General features: G+C 42.4%; 1 protein-coding gene across 2 annotated transcripts in view; it reads left to right on the top strand.

Moving 5' to 3' along the window:
* The window catches only part of MAPKAP1 (MAPK associated protein 1), a 141310-nt gene that overhangs the window by 10674 nt on the left and 105841 nt on the right, over window positions 1-24795 (top strand). The window contains exons 2-5 of one of the 2 annotated variants that reach the window (XM_075834215.1): window positions 5977-6295; window positions 13359-13448; window positions 14163-14252; window positions 17249-17397. In XM_075834215.1, coding sequence (XP_075690330.1) covers window positions 6040-6295; window positions 13359-13448; window positions 14163-14252; window positions 17249-17397 — 585 coding nt within the window. In that variant the 5' untranslated portion in view covers window positions 5977-6039. The remainder of the gene's footprint in view (window positions 1-5976; window positions 6296-13358; window positions 13449-14162; window positions 14253-17248; window positions 17398-24795) is intronic. The other variant, XM_075834216.1, reaches the window with a different exon arrangement.

The following is a 24795-nucleotide window of genomic DNA, read 5'->3' as shown; positions in this document are numbered from 1 at the left end:
AGCAAGAGCCAGGAAGACAGTACTATCTGTACCAATGTAATTTACAGGGAAACAGTACTAGTCTTACATTCACAGTGTACAGTGAAAGACTAGAGGCCCTTTTACACTGGCCGAATATCAGGCAAATGAGCGTTATATAAACGCCGGTTCCCGATCATTGAAAAGTGTAATCAGCGCATCGATCAGCCGATGAACAAGCAAACGCTCGTTCATCGGCTGATCCTATCGTTTATGAAGTCGAAAATATTATCGTTGTCGGCAGCACATCTCCCTGTGTAAACCGAGAGATGTGCTGTCGACATGATGGTAATTCATGGGGACGAGCTAACGTAGTAACGAGCGCTCGCCCCCATACATAGCTCCTTGTGACAGGAGCAAAGGAGCGCCGATAAACGAGCTGTCTCATTGATTGGCTCTTGTTTACATGGCCCATTTTGTGTGATGTAAGGCCCCTTGCACATCGCATTTGCGGGCCGTGCTCCCATATAAGGTATGGGAGCACGGTCCATAAAAAGCAAAACATAGGACATGTCCTATCTTTTGTGGAGTTTTTTTTATGCACGAACACTTTCCCGTAAATATACGGGAAGGTGTCCGTGGGCAATAGAAATGAATGGGTCTGTAATTACGGACTGTAATTATGGGTGAATTCTATGAATGAGGCCTGAGAGCCCCTTAAGAGAAATTTATATATTTTTTTTCAAGTGGCTAAACAATAAAAACCTCTATATTTACTACCCTGTTTTAGGGCAGCATAGAATGGGGACAGGTCCGCTCTACTATTAGCCAAAATGGCACAAAAAAATATTGTTCCGTTTGGCTAATAGCATTTAACGTAAAGAATACACCGAACACATATCTACGAGTCTGCTGTATTAATGAGAGGTGCGGTCAGCCCCGCCCCTTTCACCAGTGACTGACAGCTACCGTGTAGCTGCATGTAAGCATGGCAGCCATCACTCACTGGCAATCATAAATACATCAGACTATGTGTCCACTGTGTTCTTTTTGTTAGCTGCAATTAGCCAAATGGCACAATATATCTTTTTTGTGCCATTTGGGCTAATAGTAGAGTGGACCTGTCCCCATACTATGTTGGTCCTAAAGGGTATTTCCCCCTCGGACATTTATGGCATATCCAGAGGATATGCCATAAATGTCCGAAAGATGTGGGTTCCACCTCTGAGACACGCACTTGTTTCTGAAACGGGCCCCCTGAACCCCGTTCTTCCTTTTGTTGCTGGGCTCCGGTCTCTTACTAAGTGGTCCGGTCTTCCGGAAACAGCCGAGTGCGTTTTCCTATTCTGCTTCCGAAACTCTTCTAGAAATAAATGAAAGTTACAGAAACTCCGTAGCAAAACGCGGTTGGCTGCTTCCGTCAGCCCCATAGATTTTGAAAGGAGCGGCACCGTACATGCGTGGCCTTCGCTCCATTCAAACTCCTCCTAGCCATCGGCTAGGGTGAACCGGAGAATAGGTTCCCCCCCTTCTGGTGATCGGTGGGTGTCCCAATGGTCGGACCCTCCACCGATCTAGCATTTTTCACCTATACAGTGGATTGGTGAAAAATTTCTAAAGGCTGGAATACCCCTTTAATGCATATAAAATGAAAATGAAGCAACTTTGGAATAGGTGTATGAAGGGTTTTACCAGAATCCACAATTATGACCTATCCACAAGATAGATAATAATTGTCTTATCGCTGGGGGCCCCACCGAAAGCGAGAATGGGGAAACCGCACCCCCTGTTTCTTCTCACTGAAGGGGGGTGTTTGGGTGAATCTGCCCGCCGCTCCATTTAATGTCTATGGGATTGATGGAATCAGCCAAGCGCTGTACTCGGCTGTTTCCGTTATTTCCATAGGCTTTCAAGGGAGCAGCAGCGCACATGTTCGACCGCCGCTCCATTCAATGTCGTCTTCGCTGCTGTTGAGCAGTGGACAGGAACAGGGTGTTCTGGACCTCCGTTCTCATGACCGGTGGATTCCCAACAGAGGGGCCTCCTGCGATCAGACAATTATCACCTATCTCGTAGATAGATAACTGTTGATTCTGGGAATTCCCCTTCAATTAAAAAAGTTCTTATCCTTTTTGTTTCTACAGCTCCTATGCAGACTATGCATCTCCATGGTAACAGACAACAAACAAACTCTGTGTAGTCTGATCCTGCAGTCATATTCCCCTCTATCTGTCCTCTGCTTTTTGCTAACCTACCAAATGTACGTTGACACAAACTAGGAGACAAATGGATGAAAGTATGAGACTGAAAGACTACAGAATTTGTTTGCTGTATGTTACTATGGAGACGCATATTCTTCATATGAGCTGCAGAAACGTATTAATGTAGCTTAAGGCCAGCTGAGGAGCGTGCAAGATGAATACATAGGTGGGGGAGGTTTGTTGTGACTGCCTGCTGAGAAGAGAGTGTCTGCGATGAATACTAGAAAACTAGGGAACCAGCTCTGATAACTTGTGAAGTAGAGAGAGCGTGGTCCACATATGAAGCCGACGGCCCCATTAGGCTCTGTTCACACTAGCATCATGAGTTCCATTTGTATATGATCCGTGACTGATCCGTTATTTGTATAGGAGCCGTGACTGGTCCGTTATTTGTATAGGAGCCGTGACTGATCCGTTATGTCCGTTATTTGTATAGGAGCCGTGACTGATCCGTTATGTCCGTTATTTGTATAGGAGCCGTGACTGATCCTTTATGTCCGTTATTTGTATAGGAGCCGTGACTGATCCGTTATGTCCGTTATTTGTATAGGAGCCATGACTGATCCGTTATGTCCGTTATTTGTATAGGAGCCGTGACTGATCCATTATGTCCGTTATTTGTATAGGAGCAGTGACTGATCCGTTATTTGTATAGGAGCAGTGACTGATCCGTTATGTCCATTATTTGTATAGGAGCCGTGACTGATCCGTTATGTCCATTATTTGTATAGGAGCCGTGACTGATCCGTTATGTTGACTGATCCGTTATGTCCGTTATTTGTATAGGAGCCGTGACTGATCCGTTACGTCCGTTATTTGTATAGGAGCAGTGACTGATCCGTTATGTCCATTATTTGTATAGGAGCCGTGACTGATCCGTTATGTTGACTGATCCGTTATGTCCGTTATTTGTATAGGAGCCGTGACTGGTCCGTTATTTGTATAGGAGCCGTGACTGATCCGTTATTTGTATAGGAGCCATGACTGAAACGTTCGGGTTTTCCGTTTTTCTTCTCCGTCATAAGAGCAGTACAATGAAAATTACGGAAACCAACGCAGCCTGACGAAACCTATAGACTTTTATGGGTTCCGTCATGGCGTCCGGACACAAAGGCCGACAGCAGTAAATTGCCATGATCCGGAATAATGCTATAAACTGGCACAGTGGTGAATGCTGAAAGTTTCAACAATTGTGTTGGCACTGGGCACCAGTATTGGGAAGTATACAGAGCTTTTGTGCACTGTAGTTCCATGCCTCCAGGGCTAAGTTATTGAGTGACCGTAAACTGGATAGTATACTTGCCAGAAACATATCATATAGTCACAATTTACTACACAAGGCCATAAGCAAGCGATTTAGGTGAGATTGTGTATAAAGGTCTAGTAGTTGTAGTTTTAGGACAAAAAAAATAGAACAAAAGTTGCTGCATTAAAATGACGTTGGCTAAAAGTTTCCATAGAAGCCAGTAGATAGAAGGATACTGATGTATCTGTTGAATCTCCTCTTCTGTCTTCCCGGTAAGTGTTAGGAATGCACAGCGTGTCGTTACCTTTCTTTTGCTCTGAAAGAGTTAAACAATTCCTGTCTCAAACACTCAGTCATCTACCAGGCTGAGAAATGCCAAGGTCTTTTTGACATCTGCTCTCCGATTGATACCGCAGGCTTTGCGGGTAACAGCTGAAAAGGCCCCACAGGTGCCATATAAAGAGGTGACCATGTTGTCATATTTCATTGCGGCATCCTTCTGCAACGCCATAATTACCTAATTAGGTTGTTAATTAGGAAATTAGCATTTTGCCGTATTGATAGAAGGCGGCATGCAAGCTGGGCGCGTTTGTCTACTTTAATTTAGGATTTGTGTGTCTATCATACGTTCGCACTAACTTGAGCCATGGGAAAGAAGATGCAACGTGGACTGGATCGTGAATTAATAAAATGGTGTTTGTATAAATTAAGCCTGATGATACGGTTATTGGCCGACAGAAATATTTTGTAGTCTGATATTGTATATATTTTGAAGTGTAACGTGTAGGTTTGATTATACCGAGATTTCCTGCAAGTCCCTTAAATATCTGCCAGTTGCTCCTTCGATACAGGCAACGAACTATCAAAATGATCTTCTGATACGTCATAGATACGATATGAGAAGTTAATATTGAGGTAGTTTGTCGGACCACTACCGATTTGCCGAAAGAGAGGACTTTATAGAGGGCTCGAACCCCATTGGCACTGCTCAGAGATTTCTGTTACTGGAAATATGACACTACATCTTAAAGGGCTATTTACAAAATCATAAATGATCACCTATTTACAGGATAGGTGATCATTTTCTGATCGCTGGAGGTCCCACCGTTTGCGAGAACGGGGGTCTCGAACCCCCAGATCCTCCTCACTGTGGTCGAGCACCATGGAGATATATAGTCCTTACCATGGAGATGCATAGTCTGCATTGGAGCTGTGGAAACAAAAAGGTAGGATTTTCTTAATTAAAGGGGCATTACTAGAATTGACAATCATCACCTGTCCACGGGATAGGTGATATTTGTCTGATTGCTGTGTGTCCCTGCTTGGGACCCCGACCGATCGTTAAAACGGGGGTGCTGAACCCCTAGGTCCTCCTCACTGCACCCCCCGCAGTGAGTAGGACATTGAATGGAGCCGCGTTCGAGCATACACGCTGCTGCTCCTTTCAAACTAATGCCAATGACAGAAACAGCTGAGTACAATGCCCGGCTGTTTCCGTCATTCTTATTGACAGTGGGTGGAGCTCGACTGTCATTCCATTCAAGTTCCTCCTCACTGCGGGAGCAGGAGGAGTGTAGTGAGGAGGATCTGGGATTTTGGGACCGCCGTTCTCACGATCAGTGGGGTTCCAAACGGTGGGACCCCATCTATCAGAAAATTATCACCAATCGTGATAATTTATGATTTTGGGAAGACCTCTTTAAGCAAATTTTCATTGATTTGATGAATGCTTCTTTGCTTCTAATATTTTGTCAGATTTTTCAGGTTTGGGCACTCTTTTATTTTTTTAATTAGTAGCGCTCCAAGATAACAGACTACACCAATGTAATCTGATTTTCAGAATAATGGAGCACACGAACCCCTTTGGTACTGCTCCGAAATTTCAGAGAAGATGCCTCTGCCGAACACTGACTATAAGGGGGGTGAATAGTTAATAATTGTGTTATTATAATCTTAACGAATGTAAAGATTGTCACTCCGTTTGATATTTAACCCTTTGACTGCCAATGATGAAAAATATTACGTCTTGGCTGCGATGGACTTTTGAAGACCTAGACGTATGTATTACGTTCTGACTTAGTGGTGTGACTTGAATATTTCAGCTAGATTTTGTCCTGATTTCTAAACCTTATTTAAGGGTTTGTTTCATCACAGACATTGGTGTAATATATCTAGGATATGCCACCAATGTCTGTTTGGTGGTGGTCCGACCTCTGTGACCCCCGACGATCACTATAATAAAGTGCCAGTGGTGCTAAGAAAGCGACGTGCCACTTTTTGTCCCGTCAGACCTGCTTGACTTTCTTATGAGACCACGTGATATGCCATCATATTAAAGAGCTGTCCATTCTGCCCTGCCGGAAAAAGCCGCACTGATCCATGTTATTTACGCACATTTTGAATAACTGGTGCTAGACTATATGTCTATTATTATGACTATATATTAAACGGGTGTAAAAGGTGCCAAATGTACCCCTTCTGTATTAACCTTCTGGTGTATTTGTGTTCTAGGAGTCCGCTGTTATGGATTACTGGATACATTGGTGAGAAACCCGTGCACCGCGGGAGGAGACCATGGCTTTTCTGGACAATCCCTTGATCATCTTGGCCCATATCCGTCAATCACATGTTACTAGTGATGACACGGGTATGTGTGAGATGGTTCTTATTGACCACGATGTGGACTTAGAGAAACTTTACCCATCTTCAGTGTCTGGAGAGAATATCTCACAGACCCAAGGGAATGGAGACACTCAAGGCTACATATACTCTCAATCGGTGGATATTACATCTAGCTGGGATTTTGGTATAAGAAGAAGATCTAACACAGGTAAAAACCTGCAAAACGGTCAAAATATAAAAATTCTTAGAATTATTAAACCAGTAAATGTCATACTAGTAGTAATTTTCTTTTTGTTTATTTGTCTTCTTGAGTTATACTTTGCGTGTATTCATTCAACTGTTTTGAACATAATTTGGGCACTGATGGTAAAATTGTGTCAGATTTCTAAGATGAATTCTCCCTTCAATGAATTCCCCATTTTGGACAATATTTGTTTTTTCTAAAATAGTCCCACTGAAAATAATCACAGGTTGTCCCACTGCTGGAAACTCCAGCGATCAGTTATAGACTGTGGGGAAATTTGGCAGCAAGTGTTCAATTCTGTAACAATGCCACTATGGCAGAAATTAAAGGGGTTGTCTTATGAAACACTTACGTGGCATATCTTAGACGTACACCACCAAAGTCTTTGCTGAGTCAATCCCTTTAAAGATTATGGTAAAGTTTATGGTATATCTAGAGTACATGTCATAAATGCCAGATAGGTGCGGGCACGCACCTCTGGGACCCTCACCTATCAAGAGAAAGGCCCCTGTTTGTTGATTCCTCTTATCCCTCTTTTTCTATTTAAAGAGAAAGTGCAGTCTATTTTTTTTTTATTTCTATATTTTAATTTTAATGGACCCACATTGGTCATTCAACATACTTTGGTCCCCTTTTGCCACTTGTGTTCCTCCAGATGCTCATATTGTTGGAGTGATATTCTAGTAAAACCACTTCTGCATGGTCTTGAGGCAGCAGCCAGTGGTTATCAAAACCAGACCCCCCCCCTAGTCCTTACCCTGCAGCCATTCGGTTTAGCTGCTGAGCACTGGTATCCTTGCTGCCCACCATCCCCGTTCTTTTTAACATTGGAGTGCTCTCTACTATCTTGCACGTGATTCCTCTTGCATTTGGGTTCTGGCACTGTGTAACTTGTCCTTTACCAAGAGTGTCATTATTTTCACATTTGATGGTTTTATATAAGTAAGGGCCTGTTCACATCGGCCTTGCCTTTCCAGTGAGGGGTTCTGTCTGAGCTTTCCGTCGGGTGAACCCCTCAATGGATAGGCAAACAGAAACCATAGCTTTCGTTTGCATCACCATTGATCTCAATGGTGACGGATACTTTGCTAATGGTTTCCGTTTGTCACCGTTGTGAAAGGGTTTCGTTTTTTTGACGGAATCAATACCGTAGTCGGAAAGTCAACGCTGATGTGAACACACCCTAAGGCTTTATCATATAATGTATGCAACTTTCTGATATACTTTGGGGCAGATTAAATAAGATTGGCGGTTTATACACCCGTCTTAAACAGAAGGCCGTTGGAATTACATGCGCCAGTGCCCGCCTCTTAGTAAATGTCCTGTCTTAACCGGTTCAGGTCCGGGCTATTTTGAGCCTTCAGGACCAGACACTGTTTAGGCATTCTTAGCACTCGTTAGTTAAACGGCTAAAACTTTTTTATCTGTTGGGCTAGTGACGTGATTTTTGCAATTTTTTTTTTGATAGACAATGCAGGTTTCTTATTTTTTATCAGTTCTTATACACATCCCTTTTGCTATTCAAGAATTTCTGGGCTAAAAGTTTTAAAATAATAGTAAATAATTAGCTTTTTTTTACTTTTCAGCTAATTTTTTTTTCTGGTAATTTAGTTTTACCCTAAAATAGACCTTTCGTTTGTGATCGTCATTGCCTAATGTACATTTTGATATATTACATGTCTGTTTTAGGGTATTGGGGTCAGGGCTAGCGTCACGACAATGATTAGCGGGGGACGTTTATTTTGGTTGGGTATTTTGTGTGTATTTATTACCTTTTTTTTCCACTTTATTTTCATTTTATTTTTCTATTATTATGGTCTGTCCCTCAAAGGTCAGAAACGACCTTTCGGGGACTTTTATTTTTTCCCTCTTTTACAACTTCTTTTTCCACTGTAACTGCGGCTGCACAGCATATTGTTACTATTAGGGCTGTGTTGGGTCTAGTTAGAACCAGCAGCAGCTGCCTGCCATTAACTGCACCCGGCGATCGTGTGGCCAGTCACATGATCACCAGGACCAATACAGGCAGCGGCGCTATAATTTACACCAGTTTCTGGCGTGAATTATAGTAAATATGTCGGACCTACTGTGGCCCTTGCCCCTTCCGCTTAATTCCACCCACTTTTCTCACCACTTTTCAAAAGTCTTGAGAGGAGGGAAAAGTTGCACATTTTAATGCAAATATGATGTGTACCAAAATTTGTGACTTTTTAACGCCAGAAAACGGGTGTAAATCGCTTAAATTCCTCATAATTTTCAACACCGACCCATTCTCACAACAGAGTTGACTACAGTTTCATCCAGCTCCATTACCCAATAATTAAAGGGACTTTGTACCGTATTTCATTTTGATTTCATTAAAGGGAAACTAAAATTGTGTCAGCCTCTTATTTTTCTTCCGGCTTCTATCACTAAATATCACATTGTGGCTGTTTCAAAGTCTAAATTGGCTTCGGTGACACTCTCTCTTTTTCTACTTCAGTCAATGGTATAATCCTGTGTCACTCATACAGGCACCAGAACTTCCTGTATGATAAGATTGCATGTTCTACCCTGGCTCTTCACAAGGGGCAACACAAACTCCTATCACAGTTACTGCTGATGATTAGATAGGCTCCTGTCACACCGTTATAATGGAGATGATCACAGCTCAGCCTCCCTGATATATTAGAATATTCAAGGAAGGATATTCACGCTGTCCACCCAGCACAATATACAGAAATAAATGCACAGCCGGATAGGTGTGTGTTTATGTTAATGGGAAGTTGGGTTTCCATGGAAGGTCTTCTTTAATTAAATTTATGTATGAAGAAGAAAAAAATTTCCTTATTCTTTTTGTTTTTTTAAATATTATAGCTATTCATTTTTTTATTTTTCAAAACCTTCCAGTGGGCGCGGCCATATTATATACACGCTTTTTGCTTTGTCTTATAGACTGTGCAACAGGAAGAGTGTGCTTTATGGCCACTGCAATGAATGTGGGTTATTGGTCAGAAAAATGTCAATAGATTATTAGGGTCTTAAGAGAGCCTTATCTGTCTGTAAAGTGTTAGTAAATACGGGTCCGGTGTCACACGTATTCGACCCGTTTTGCACCAGTATTTATGGACCCGTGCCCGTAAATACGGTTCCGGTGTCACCAGTATTCCACCCGTATTTACGGGCACGTTTTCGATGCAAAATTGCACTTCACTAATCGGCAGCCCCTTCTCTCTATCAGTGCAGTATAGAGAGAAGGGGCAGCCCTTTCCGAGGTAAAAGAAATTCATACTTACCCGGCCGTTGTCTTGGTGACGCGTCCCTCTCTTGACATCCAGCCCGACATCCCTGGATGACGCGGCAGTCCATGTGACCGATGCAGCATGTGATTGGCCTGTGATTGGCTGCAGCGGTCACATGGGCTGAAATGTCATCCAGGGATGTCGGGCCGGATGTCGAGAGGGACGCGTCACCAAGGCAACAGCCGGGAGACCGGACTGGAGGAAGAATATAGGAAGTTCTCGGTAAGTATGAACGTCTTCTTCTTCTTTTTTTTTTTTTTTTTTTTTTTTTTTTTTTTTTACAGGTTGCTCTATATTGTGATCGGAATTCACTGTCCAGGGTGCTGAAAGAGAACCTGCCGATCAGTTAACTCTTTCAGCACCCTGGACAGTGACTATTTACTGATGTCGCCTAGCAACGCTGCCGTAATGACGGGTGCACACACGTAGCCGCCCGTCATTACGGGAGCTCCATAAACTTCTATGGGCTGCCTGTGCCGTTATTACGGCCTGAAATAGGACATGTTCTATCTTTTTCAACGACACGGGCACCTTCCCGTAAGAAAACAGGAAGGTACCCGTGGCCAATAGAAGTCTATGAACCCGTTATTACGGGTCGTAATTACGACCCGTAATAACGGGAGTTTTTACGGTCGTGTGCATGAGGCCTTACTATGCTGTCTTAGGCGGTGTTCACATCAGCGTTTCTTTCAGTTGAGGGGTTCCGTTCGAGCTTTCTGTTGGGGGAACCCCTCAACGGAAAGGCAAACTGAAATCTTAGCTTCCGTTTTCATCACCATTGATCTCAATGGTGACGGAGACTTTTCTAATCGTTTCCGTTTGTCACAGTTGTGAAATGGTTCCGTTGCTTTGACGGAATGAATAGCGCAGTCGAAGCTAAGGTTTCCGTTTGCCTTTCCGTTGAGGGCTTTCCCCGGCAAAAACCTCAGAGGGAACCCCTCAAAGGAAAGCAACGCTAATGTGAACAGGCCCTTATATATGCCTCCAGCAGTACAATAGAGATGAAATCTCCCGCACTCTGTTCCAGTCTACACCCCAGAGCTGATTTGTGACTGATACAGTGGCCGTTGTGAAAAGTCGAAAAGTTCAATATGTTTTTGAATATAGTCGCATAAAAAACAAAATAAAATCCATCTATATTGAATAATATCTGATCACTGATGCCATCTTAACAGTTTTTTCTGTGTTCATGTGTGACCACAATTTATTTTACTGCGGGATATCCTATATGAAAAATTCAGTTGGTTCAATCTAGTGTTAAAATGAACAATAGTTAAAGGGAACAAGCATTGATGGAGGGGGCACTTACTTAGTTCTGTATGAATATATCTAATTTGTGCTGATAAATGGAATGGTAAGAGAATGTATTGTAAAATCACAGCAAGCCTTGTGCTATTATTATCTTGCTGCTATGCCCTGCCAAAGAAACTTTTCCTTATATTTGACATACATTGTAAGAGATATTCACAAAACAACTGATCTTCACAAAAATATTTTCTGTCGCCCATGTTTTTGGAATTAAAGTGTTACGTTTCTAACCGGAGAAACGGATCCTTTATTTCTCAATCTGTTTGGCGCTGGCTTGACTGGGGAGCTTGACTGTCTAAGGAATCTCCCCGTTCTTCATTCCTAACCCCCGCAAAGAGGTATAGGCTTTCCCGGTTTAATTCTTAGGGCGCAGTCCCAAGAATAGTCCCTGATTGGTGGCGGGTGCGCTGCAGTGAAGAACTTGTAGCGAAGTCAGGAAGTTAGCCTGGGGTCGTCAACGGAATAGCAGTCGGGACGCGGCAATCGGAAGAAGAGAAGGAATGAGGCCGGGGGTCGATACTAAGAGTAGTACCACAGTAACTAGGCGCCAAATCCGAAGGGCGAGACAGGAGCGTAATCTGGGAACAAGGACGATATCCGGGTCCGGACCAGGAGTCAAGGACAGAGTCAATAACCACAGAAACGGTAGACAAGCACAGGAAGTATCTTCCGCAGGCAAGGTGCAGAAGCTGGAGTCCCTTTAATAGGCCGCATGTTTTCCCTGAGCGCTGGTTGTATTGGCAACCCGACGCTGGTGTCTGATAAAAGAAGGATGCCCAGCAACTGGCCGTCCGCAGGCACTCGCTATAGGAACCGCTGAGTTAAGTAATAGAAAGTAAAACATAAATTTAACCCCATAAATTATAGCTGTCGAAAAGCATTTACTGATCTATATATATTTATTCGCGGTCTATCCAAGCCATCTGGTGGACAGTTTACCATTCAAAAATACAAATATCTCACATTGCTGAGTAAGAAAGAATGTAAATTATTATTAGTCATACATGTAGGCCGCCGTTTTCTAGCTACAAATAACTGTATGAGATATTGCAGATTTTAATTTTGCAAAGTAACAGTATACTGTATTATCCTCTTAATAAAAAGGCTAAAGAGGGCCTGTCAGCTCTGACGTGTCTGTTTTAGTAAATACTTTCCCTATGAAATACCAACGCTTGATCATCTACTGTTAAAACTCTGCATTCTTCTGTCCCTCTATTACTCCTCCTGGAAATATTTGAATATGTTGACAACAGGGTGTTTCCTTTGTCAATGAGGTGTGTCTCTTCACATTCTGTCACTGTCCAATCATTGCTGACCATGTCAGACTGTGTAGGGAAACACTATTGATAAGGGAAATTGTAATTCATACAATTCCAGGAGGAATAACAGAGGAATGTCACAATGCAGACGTCTAAGAAAAGATGCTCCATGCTAGTATTTATTTAATCAGACATGGCAGGAGAGCTGAGGGGTCCCATCCAAATCAAAAGCAGAATTTGTTTTCTACTTCTCATCGTAAATAATTTTTTAATTACAACTGTACAAAATCGTTTTTTTAATGTTTTGTGTTATCCTATAAATCTAACTGTATCTATTTGAGGATAACAAATTATTTACTTAACCCCCCCCCCCTTTGCCATGTTTTGGCCACCAGACTTGTTTTCTGGACTGTATCTCTAAATTCCAAGCAGTGAATCATTATCTTGTCCTGCATCTTTAAGGGAAAAAAATAAAAATAAAAATATCTTCCTTCGTATCTGGCTTCTCCTACACATTTGACTAATGTTGCCGCGGATACAAATCACCTCCTTTATTACCTATAAACCGTTCCGTCCTACCAAAGAAAAACGCTGCTAATTTATATAGCCCTGACATTTTATAATTTTTCCTGATTTTCAGATAAAGGATTTTACATTTAAAACTTTAACAGTTGAGCCCGAGTTCATTTATCTTTAATTTTTGAAACGGGGGCACGTAATTCATATCTGTAATTTTATGCACACTCTGTAACATTCACGGGACTTCATTTGTACATTAAAATTCCTTTAAGACCGTTATTAATGATTTATATAACGAAGTGTCCTATTAATCACGCAAGTTTTCACATTTTACGATTCCCTTCTATGTTAATACTATCTTTATGGTCTGTATTAATGTTTTATGTCCCCTAATTTCAATTATAAATCAAGAACATTTTCCTGTTTTTGTTGGTATTTTCTGAACTTTGTGTCAGCTTTAAAAATTTTATGCCTTCTCCTCTGCCTTTCCGAAATGCACCAACCCCCCCACCCCTCTCTCCCCTCCTGCCCCTATCCACCATCTTTCTATACATGCATTATGAAATATTCATGAATTTGGAATTACTTGTGATCTCTCCTCCCGGGAAAGTTTCATTGACGAAGTAATTTTGTCTTTTCTTTCCTCGTTCTGATTTTCAGCTCAGAAACTAGAGCGCCTTAGGAAGGAGAGGCAGAACCAGATCAAGTGCAAGAATGTGCAGTGGAAGGATCGCAACGCAAGTCATTCAGGTAACATGTTCTTCTTTTGTCATCTTAGGGCTTTGTCCACACGTAACTGAATTGCTGTGTATTTTCCATCCGGAATTGCAGCCGGAAAATACGCAGCAGAATACAGTAGCAGAAAAGTGGATGAGATTTAACAAATCCCGTCCACACGCTGCGTAAAATCGCCTGCGGTGCCTATTTTTCGGACCGCAGCATGTCAATTCCTGCTGTGGAAAGTGGACAGTATTGCTACGTTTTCCAGAGGAGATGTCACCATTTCCCAGCATTGAAAAAAACGCCGCAAAATCCACACCATTTTTTGCAGTAAAAACCGCAGGAAATGGTGCCGTTTTTCCGCAGCGGAATGTCTGCTAGTTTTAACGGAAATGCTGCAGAAATTTTCTGCAGCAGTTCTGTTACATGTGGGCAAGCCCTTAGCGGTCTGATCTACAGCAAGTGACGGGTAGGCATATATAGATGTAATGTGTATATACCATGAAAATAAAGCCCAACGTGTTTTGAATTCCACAAGTGACAGAACCACGATCTGTTAGGGCCCTGTTCACATCAGCGTTCGGGTTCCGTTCAACCTTTCCGTCAGAAGAACCGATGAACGCAAAGCTGAATGGAAACTATCGCTTCCGTTTGCATTACCATTGATTTCAATGCTAATGCTTCCTTTTCAGTATGTTTCCGTTTGTTTCCGTACCGTAAAGTTTCCATTTTTTTTCCACGCAGATAATAGTGTTGTCACCTGCACCATTGTTTCTGTGAAAAAAAGAAAAACTTTACGTAACGGAAACCTACTGAAACGGAAGTCAATCAATGGTAAGTCAAACGGAAGCAATAGTTTCCATTCGGCTTTCCGTTCATCGGTTCCTCTAAAGGAAAGGTTGAACGGAACCCAAACGCTGATGTGAACAGGGCCCTAAAGAGGACATTTAAAATGCAAATAAAATTATAATAACCATAATAAAAAAAATTATAAATGAATAAAACTATATAATATAGGTTGGATTACGCTCTTCTATCAACGTCTCAGAAACAAATGACTAAATAGAATTTGTGAGAAAGTTGAGTGACAAACAACATGGCCACAATTGGAGTAAATTCAGACGGCACGGACTTCTACCGCCACCGTCTCTGCATGCGGATTAGCTGCATTGTAATTCACTGGGGAAAATCCGCAACTTTTCAGAGCAGAATTTACGGCAGTAATAAACTTGCTCTGTGTTTTAAAATCTGCAGCGAGTTCCTGATTCCGCTTGGCTGTTTTCCTGGGCGCGGAATGCATGGGAATATTTTTGCATTCTGTCAGGATTTAGGGTAGGTTCCCGCAGGCCGGATACACTGCAGATTTTCCTCAACAGAAAATCTACAGCAGAATCTCATAAATTCGCATGTAAATCAGTCACAGATCTGCAGCAAATAGTTCGTTTTTGCTGCGCTTATTGCTGCAGAAGCTCAATGTAGTTGCGTAAATCACTGTGGATTTTCCACAGCGATTTTATATGTGGAATTAGTGTGAAGCATTGATTGTAGAAAACGTTCTATGTATTTGCGGATTTACTGCCGAATCGCTGTAAAACCGCAACAAAACTCAAGTTGCATATTTGCTTCCTATTCAAGTCTATGGCACAAACACACAGCATCTCCGCTCAAAATACGCAGCATAAATTGACGCCGTAGAATGCTTTCCGTACTACTTCCATACGGCTTTTCTGCGTGTTTTTTCGCAGCGTGTGGCTCAGATTTTCCAAAACCTCATCCACTTTGCTGCTACTGTAAATGCTGCCGTATTCTGCCTGTGAGAACGTACCCTTAGCTGCCTAAATCCTGACAGAATTCTGAACATATGAACATAGTATTACTGCTCAAATAGAGGTTGTCACCCAGTTTTCCTAGACTCCTGTACAGCAATTCTGCCTAGTTATGTAAAGGTATGAGCCAGGATGTTAGATCACAGTATAACTGGGCACATTTGCCATTCAGGAGTCCAAACGACCTCTACTGTGCGTACTGTTAAGACCGCCATATCGGTTGTCAATCGGCTTTCCCAAAAATGCATAAAAGTAAGAAATGGCTCACCACAATTTTTACCAACATGATGGACGGAAGAGGAAATGACTCAAGGATTTGAACGTATCCTATAGAAGGCCAAGGACATCACGTAGACCAAAATGGATACCTTGGACTTGTCCACCCAACCTTCATCTATGAAATTGTTGAAAATTTGCTTTGCCATGTTGGATTGTTTGCAACCTGACATTTATAATATTAAGAAGAAAGTACACCCTCCTTCAAGTCTGTTTTTTATTATTAATTATCACGGTCTAAATAACAACTACACTGTGACTCAATCATAGGCGCCCATAGACCTGATTACAGCGCCTCCTATTGGTTATTGCAGTTTCTGCCTTTTAGGTAAAGTTACTTAGACTGTAGTGATCACTAAATTTGCTGAACCTGAGAACTATCAGGAGCCTTCTGCTGTGAATATGATATTCTTCTTCACCGTTCCTGATACCCTGCTACTCCAGGCCTGAATAATGAGTTTGAGATAATAATGTATTTTTGAAATTGCTCTTTATGCAGGTCTCTAACACCTTCGCAACCACCCACTGTCTTTTGATGGTGGACGAGCTGTTGCCAACAGTTTCTGTTCTGCGAGCAGCCTGCAGACTACGTCCGGGATCAGAGGATCCTCTTATCCCAGCGGTTTAATCCTTTGATCGTCGTGACTACAGGATGAGTAAAGTGGATTCCCCTTTCGATTGGGTCATCGGGTTTCCTGTAGACCTGATCAGAGACCTGGGGAACCTCTCTGCAGTCGGCCCTAGGGACCTAGAAAGGATTCCAGGGCTGTCTGTTCAGTAAGCCTGCTGTTGGCGCCCACTGTTTCCAAAAGAGCAGCCTGTGTCATAGTGATGAGTATAAGCATACAGGAGTATGTTAATACATAATCAGTATAAAATAAAGTTGTAAAAAAAAACAACAACCTTTATGTGATTAAAAGAAATCTAATAAAAATGCAAAAAACAAAACAATGGTGAAAATCCTTTATCTATTTTCACATCGCAAAAAAAAATTACGTAAATTACACAGAAATGTATTTGTACCTCCCAAACTGCACAGAGCAAAATGTCATTTCTTCAGCATTAGGGCGAGTTCGCACGAACGTGATTTGCGTCCGCGCATCCCGCGTTGTTTTCACGTGCCACGCACAGACCAATAGAAGTCTATGGGGCAGTACAGACAGTCCGTGTTTTTTGCGCAGCGTTTGTCCGCTGCGTAAAAGCGCGACAAGTTCTATATCTCTGCGTTTTTCGCGCATCACGCACCCATTGAAGTCAACGGGTGCGTGAAAATCACGCATGCCCCACGGAAGCAGTTCCGTGGAACGCATGTTATTCGCGCAATAACAGTAAAAGAATGAATGTAAACAGAAAAGCACCACGTGCTTTTCTATTTACAAACATCCAAACGGAGTGTCATAAAGATTGCGGCTGCGCGAAAAGCACGCAGCCGCGCATCCATATGAACAGGGCACACGGAGCTGTCAAGTGCCTTTTGCGCACACGAAACGCCGCGGTTTTTGCGTGCGCAAAAACGTCACGTTCGTCTGAATCAGCCCTTAAACAGGACCTCTTTATAGCCACATCAATGAAGAAAATAAAAAAAGTTATTGCTGCTGAATGGCAGAAATGAAAAAATGTCGCTGAGCATTAAGGCCCTTTTAGGCCTGGTCATTAAGGGGTTAATGTATTCTTTAAAATGTTTCCAAAGAGGGAGCTTCACTTTGTCTTTCATTACCATTTTTGCAGCTGAGGAATTAAGTTCATTGTTTGAAAAGAAAAACTTCAGGGGAAAAACGCTGCACAGCGGGAAGCCGTCCATACTGTCTGTGCGCTTGGAGCAGTGCCCGCTACAGCTGAACAATCCTTTCAATGAATACTCCAAATTTGATGGCAAGGTGAGGGGCATGCATGTCTTTCGGGCACGGTTTTGCACATTACACGTGCTGTTAAGGGGGTTTTCCCAAAAAATTCATATCCGTGGGTGTGCAGCCACTGCGATTCCCACGACCCCTATGGGTGGACAGTTTGGGATCTGGCTGCACATGTCAGGTCACTCTTCATTGACATGATTGGGTGTAATAAAACCTGCCTGTGTCCAATAAAGGCTCTGTTCACATAAGCACTATGTTGTTGAGTTCCAGTGTTTTTGATGACAAGAATAACAGTCTGCAGTGCTGTTTTTGCTGCCAAATCCACCGAAACCGCAACGGAAACTTGATGGGGCCCAATATAAGTCAATGGTATCCATCAGGATACATTAGAATTTGTATGGTAACGGATCCATCATACCGGTCAATAACAGAAACTATGACTGGAGTGTGAACAGAGACTAACCTGTCATGAAACACTATATTGGGATTACCCCTATCACTCCATAGATCTCCCTATAACTATGTTGTAAAATACATTTGTTTGTGTATATATTTTTCTACATTGAGTGGTACAAGTTGGCCATTGAATTGCCCTGTCAAAAAGATGGGGTGCAGATCAAACATGGAAACCCTTTTCTAGTCCTAGTTTGACTATGTGAAAGTTCTGTATGAATTTGCATGGTGTAGTCTTATCATAAGTCATGGAAGTAAGATACTATCGTTGTCTTGATGATTGTTGTCGTTTGGAAAATCTGTTTAATATTTGGTAGAAGGAGACCACAGACTAAGGCGAGAGTAGTCACTTACCAACATACCAACCCAAAGGGGGCACCATATCTAACCATGCAGCTTATAAGAGTAAATCTTCTAAAACCATCTGCTAGTATCATTCATATATGATGTATACTCGGCCTACGCTCCATTCAATTCTATGGGGCTGCTGAAGATAGGGGCTCCCAGGAACATCAGGATAAGCCCGATCTGGTGATCTATGGAGATCCCAGTGGTCGGACCCCCACCGATCAACCACAGGATAGGTGATAAATATCTGATTATGGGAAAACCCCTTTAATCTACAGTAAGTGATAACTTTCCCCTGATTGGACACTTGGGTCATACACCCACCAGCATCTGCCCTACAATAGTCTGTTTGATGCCCTTTAACATCAATTGATATTTTGGCATGTGCTGGAATGCAAATAGTTACTCTGCGCATTTGTTTAGATATGACCCGCAATAAACCAGCAGAACATATGAGGGATTAACATTTTCCAAGACTTGAATTAATTATAATCGAGTAATTTTTTTTAATGATATTCATTTTGAAGCCTTTTGTAGCCAGTGACCCATTACTAACTAAATTGATGTTATCCTATGATCTCTGGGATATGCCTTCTCCTGGTTGCAAGGGGTTAATCCTGTCCCATGTTTCAGGGGACCCTCGGAATACCCAGCCGGTTCATCAGCTCAGAGATCCCCATGCCTGTGAGCGTGGTCGGTGGCATAATTCATGAGCGCTAATTACTCAGCTGTTAATTTTCATAAGTGTTGATTGTAGCAGTTCCTTAAATTAAGACTCCTTTTAAAGCGCACCTTGGGAAATATTTTATCAGGGCCCGGAGTGCAAATGAATATGAATATGGCTCCAATTAACACTCGCTGGTTAATGGCTTTTAGCAGCATTTTGGGATGTGCAGTCCTTAAATACCATTTTTTTGCCTGCTGCTCTTACATTGAGCACCATTGAAATAATTAGGGATACGCAGAGCCATTTACAAGACTCGAATGAGACGACGTTATTAACGCTACAGTCTCTGCTGCTCTTTGTGGCTAGTGTGCCCCCTCCCCATAGTCTTCATTATATTTAGGGTTTGTCCACACGTAGCGAAATTGCTGCGTATTTTCTGTCCGGACGTAAAATACGCAGCAGAATACAGTAGCAGCAAAGTGGGTGAGAGTTAACAAATCTTATCCACACGCTGCGTAAAAATTTCCGACCAGAAATTGACCTGCGGTGCGTATTTTTCGTCTATGAGAGTTCGCTGGACCCCTATTCTTCTGATAGGTGCAGGTCCCACCTTGGGAGCCCTCGCCAATTAGGCATTTATGGAATGTCCCTTTATGGAAATGATGGAAATAACCCTAAGGCTCTTTATAGGGTCTACAATTTGCTCATAAGCAGAAGATCAAGTGCTTCTTTGTAGGATTCTTTATCAGCGTGTTTGAATGGCGCATGGCCCGGCCGGAAGATGCGACATATTTGTTAAAAGGCTTTCGCCTCTTAAAAATAAGAAAAGTTAGAGTAAACTGCAACATGGTTATTAAGACTGGCGTATAAAACGCCAGTCTTCATAAATTGCCAATGTTGAAGGAACACTCTGGGCAAAACGGATACCCTGTGTTGTGCCTAGTGAAGGGCCTGAGGGGTTGCTGCCTGACAGGGATTCTGCCTGGTCATGGTTTTCCCCTAGAAATAGACCCCCACCCTACGATTCAGTCTGTCATAAAGTATTGCAGAGAACTGAAATAAAGTAAGTGTCAGGACTCTGATGTTCTAGAATCTTGGTAATGTACTGTGAGCTATATGTTCATTTAATCTCCTGAACTAATGCATGATGTAGCCAAAATGTTTGCAGGAAAATTTTGTAATTGTGTCTTTTGACCCTCTGTGCCAATAAAGTCTACTCTACTCTGGTGGATTTAAGCCGCCAATGCGTTACATGGACAGCCATTCACTTAGCCAGCATGTAATACTTTAATAAGGTTTCCAGGATTAGAAAAACATGGCTGCTTTCTTCCTAAACAGCGCCACACCTGTCCACAGGTTATGAGTGGTATTGCAGCTCAGCCCTAGTCACTTTCAGGGTATGTTCACACGTAGTCAACAAAAACGTCTGAAAATCCAGAGCTGTTTTCAAGGGAAAACAGACCCTGCTTTTCAGACGTTTTTTTACCAACTCGCATTTTTCGCTGTGTTTTTCGCGCCGTTTTCGCAGCGTTTTTTACGTCCGTTTTTGGAGCTGTTTTCATTGGAGTCTATGAGAAAACAGCTCCAAAAACGTCCAAAGAAGTGTCCTGCACTTCTTTTGACGAGGCTGTATTTTTACGCGTCGTCGTTTGACAGCTGTCAAACGACGACGCGTAAATAACAGGTCGTCTGCACAGTATGTCGGCAAACCCATTCAAATGAATGGGCAGATGTTTGCCGACGTATTGGAGCCGTATTTTCAGACGTAAAACGAGGCATAATACGCCTCGTATACGTCTGAAATTTGGCCGTGTGAACATACCCTCATGGAGGAGAGCTTCAATACCAGACACAACCGATCAACAGGTGTGGTGCTGTTTTTGGAAGAAAGCAGCCATGTTTTTTTTATTCCTGTACAACCCCCTTTAATTTATACAGCTGTTACACGCGACTCCCATCTGAAAAGTCTTTGGTCTATTGGCTGTGTCTGGTATTGCACCTCGGCCTCATTCGTGTATATGAGGCTGGGGTTCAATACCAAACAAGCCCATGGACAGAAGTGGCGCTATTCCTGCAAAAAAAACCCTGAATCTTTTATTTCTAAACTCCGATAATTCCTTTAAAGCCCTTAAACCTTCCATTTTTGTGTAATGTCGTGTCGTGTAATAAACTGGCTGGAATGATATTACCCAGGACAGCCAAATTTCCATTTCCAGGGTAGCAAGGGAGAGGTAAACTGGAGGGGGGTTTAAATAGGCTCTGTCACCACATTATAAGTGGCCTATATTGTACATGATGTGATCAGCGCTGTAATGTAGATTACAGCAGTGTTTTTTAATTTAGAAAAACGATCATTTTTGACGGAGTTATGACCTATATTAGCTTTATGCTAATGAGTTTCTCAATGGACAACTGGGTGTGTTTTACTATATGACCAAGTGGGCGTTGTGGAGAGAAGTGTGTGACGCTGACCAATCAGTGACCAATCAGCGTCATACACTTCTCTCCATTCATTTGCACAGCACATAGTGATATAGCTATATCGCTATTTGCAGTCACATAAACACACTATAACGTTACTGCAGTGTCCTGACAATGAATATACATTACCTCCAGCCAGGACGTGACGTGTATTCATTCTCCTGACCACTTCTGTAGCATCTGCGAGACTACAGCACAGCACAGCGAGATCTCGCTGTGAATGACCGTTTACACCGTAATCTCGCTAGACTACGCCTGCTGTGCGTAATCACACAGACGCTACAGAAGTGGTCAGGATTCTGAATACACATGACGTCCTGGCTGGAGGTAATGTATATGCATTGTCAGGACACTGCAGTAATGTTAGTGTTTGTGTATGTGCCTGTACATAGCGCTATAGCTATATCGCTATCTGCAGTGTAAATGAATGGAGAGAAGTGTATGATGCTGATTGGTCACTGATTGGTCAGCGTCACACACTCCTCTGTACAACGCCCACTTGGTCATTAGTAAAACACGCCCAGTTGTTCATTGAGAAAGTCATTATCATAAAGCGAATATAGGTCATAACTCCGTCGAAAATGATCGTTTTTCTAAATAAAAACCACTGCTGTCACCTACATTACAGCGACGATCACATCATGTACAATATAGGCCACTTATAATCTGGTGACAGAGCCTCTTTGAAGAGCAAATTCGTTCAACATTTTTCAATCTCCTTGGAGAAGTTCTTTTTCTCCAGCCATTTAGTTACGTGTTGTCTCAGTGAAAAGCAGGGACGTCTGATAACAGATTGCAGTGTCTGCTGGTTACTTCATTGTTTCCTCTCCATATGAGTGGCAAGGAGCAGTGATTGACAACCCCCAACCCTAAACACATTCTGCAGCAAAAGCGCTTCTCTAACTCCACACATCAGCAGTTTCCTACCTGTCACAGCAGTGCAGATTTATGAAGTCTTCCCCATTGATGTTCCTGTATTTAATTTATTACTCAATTGTATCCTTAGCAGACTAATGATCTTTTAACCCCATAATTTTCTAAGGCTTTACTGCATTAGAATGCATCATGTATATATAGGGTCACAATTTATTCACCGCAAGATCTGACACATGTGCAGGTTTCGATCTAGTACCAGAATCAACAATTATCACCTATCTACTGGATAGCTAATAATTGTCTGATCGCTGGAACCTCCACCGGTTGCAAGAATGGGGGTCTCAAATCCTCTGTTCCTCCTCACTGCTCAACCGCAGTCAGGAGTACATTGAATAAAGCGGCGGTTGAGCAAGCACGCTGCCGCTCCATTCAATATCTTTGGGAGTGACAGAAACAGCTGAGTACAGCAATCGGCTGTTTCCCTTAGTCCCATTAAATGAAGCGGTGGTCCCATGCTCGACCGACACTCCATTCAAACTTTAGGGTATCACCTTAAAACCCAGAATCTTTCATATGATACCAGGCTCAAATTTCTAGGTTCAACATCCTGAGGGTGCAGCACTCGTTTGAAGTCGGGGTGCATAATATAGCCTATTATTCTCCTCTCTCCCCATGTACGGGCTCAAATGACGGGAGAGGGGGGGGGGGTCTATAGGAAATTTTGTCCATGTCATCCTTTCTTTACCAATTAGAGTACATATGTGTCATGTTTTGGGGGTGGTCTTTTCTATTTTCTACTACATGGGTGGTTTTGTCAACTCTGCGGCTCGGATGTTTACTAGTGTTTGGATCGCAGAGATTTAGGGTCTCTTCAGTTCTGGTGAATATGTGACGGTCTCGGTATGAAGGCATATGTATAAGTGACATGTAAACTCCGCAAATTCTGAACTTTTATTCTTATGAGGAGTTGTGCATCTCAGGCTTTGCTTGGCTTTTAGCTACATATGTGACTTTTTATGCAATTTTTTACGCGTTACACCTTGAGGAAAAATTACATGAAGAAGTTCTTGAGTGTAAAGTGCTGGGTTGCATTTTTACAAATGGGTATAAGGCCTCATGCACACGACCGTGCTCGTAATTACGACTCGTAATTACGAGCACGGCCGGGCACGGGCAGCAGGCCGCTTTTGCGAGCCGTGCTGCAATTATAAAGTATAGCCGCACGGCCCGTAAAATGAAAAAATAGAACATGTTCTATTTTTTTAATGGCACGGGCACCTTCCCGTGACTAACAGAAGTCTATGGGCCCGTTATTGCGGGTCGTAATTACGACTCGCAATAACGGGTGTTTTTACGGTCGTGTGCATGAGGCCTTAAGGCTGTAATATAATTCTCTTGTTTTTAATTCACTTTATTAGTGTCAAAATTGTTGCAGTAGAAAAAGGGTCTATTCAAGTTTTAAAACATGCCAAAAACCAAGTTTGGATCTGGATTTTACTTTGCTTTATAGAAGTTGCATTAGATTGGTTTTGGAGAAAGACCTGCATCTTTTATGACTTTTTCGATCCCGCTCTGGATCCCCTTTATCGTGTCCCCTGGTCCCATTCCAGATCACCTTTAAAAAAAAAAAAGGAGAGAACATTTGCCTTTTTAGTGTTGCAATCTGACTTCTTTCTCTCCCTTGCAACCAGTCTTGAAAATGGTGGTGTACTTACCAACTTTAAACATTATTAATGTCAATGTGTTTGGTCGGCCGCCGGCGGTGTCCGTTGCTTCCATTATTTCCTTGTTCTGCTCCTCTAATAGAGCAGAACAACGGAATTATAAAACGCAGGTGTGAACCAAGCCACTAGTACTTGTCTTCTATGAGAGTGACAACACTAGATCTTCACAAGACCATGGAGATTTCAGGTTGTCACCCACAATCGGGGTCAACAATCTTTGCTGCTAACCTATGGGAAGCTTGGTCAAACATGACCTATGGAGGTAGAAAGGGTAAGGATCTGCCAGACTTTTCCTTATATCTGGGGAAAGTAACAGAATCAGATTTGAAAATTCCAAGACATCAGATGTTTTTACCCAACAGAGCAGACCCCCATGGTTGTTTGACAGCCCCCTATAGATACTTGATTGTTGGTGAACGGCGATAAAAACAGCATGATCTGGAGACTGACGTCTAACGTCTATGGCTTAAGCAGCAGGAGAACGTAGATTTTACGAAGACACAATGACCCTTTAAAAACAGTTTTGATCCCGATGACCCCGCTGATAATTATCAAGCCCATACTTAGTCAGATTCGCTACTGGGAATTTGTCACATTCCGATAAGGGCACACTGCATCCATTTTTTTACCTATACATCCCGGATAAAAATGCCAACCGGTTTATTTATGAGCTGCAGTATTCCTCTTTAATTGGTCATTTTTCCTGTAGCGCTTTCAAAAACCATAAAATACAAAATTCAAAGCGATGTAGCATAGCATCGCATCAGTAGAAAGGTGAAAAATGCAGATTGATTTGAGCTGTAAAAACTGCGGAAAATCTGCCATTTCTGACCCAAATACTCCTAATCTTCATTATTATGTATTCTAGTAGCG

Source organism: Rhinoderma darwinii, chromosome 8, assembly GCF_050947455.1.
Source record: "Rhinoderma darwinii isolate aRhiDar2 chromosome 8, aRhiDar2.hap1, whole genome shotgun sequence".
Classification (NCBI taxonomy): domain Eukaryota; kingdom Metazoa; phylum Chordata; class Amphibia; order Anura; family Rhinodermatidae; genus Rhinoderma; species Rhinoderma darwinii.
This window is presented reverse-complemented; position numbering and strand designations above follow the sequence as displayed.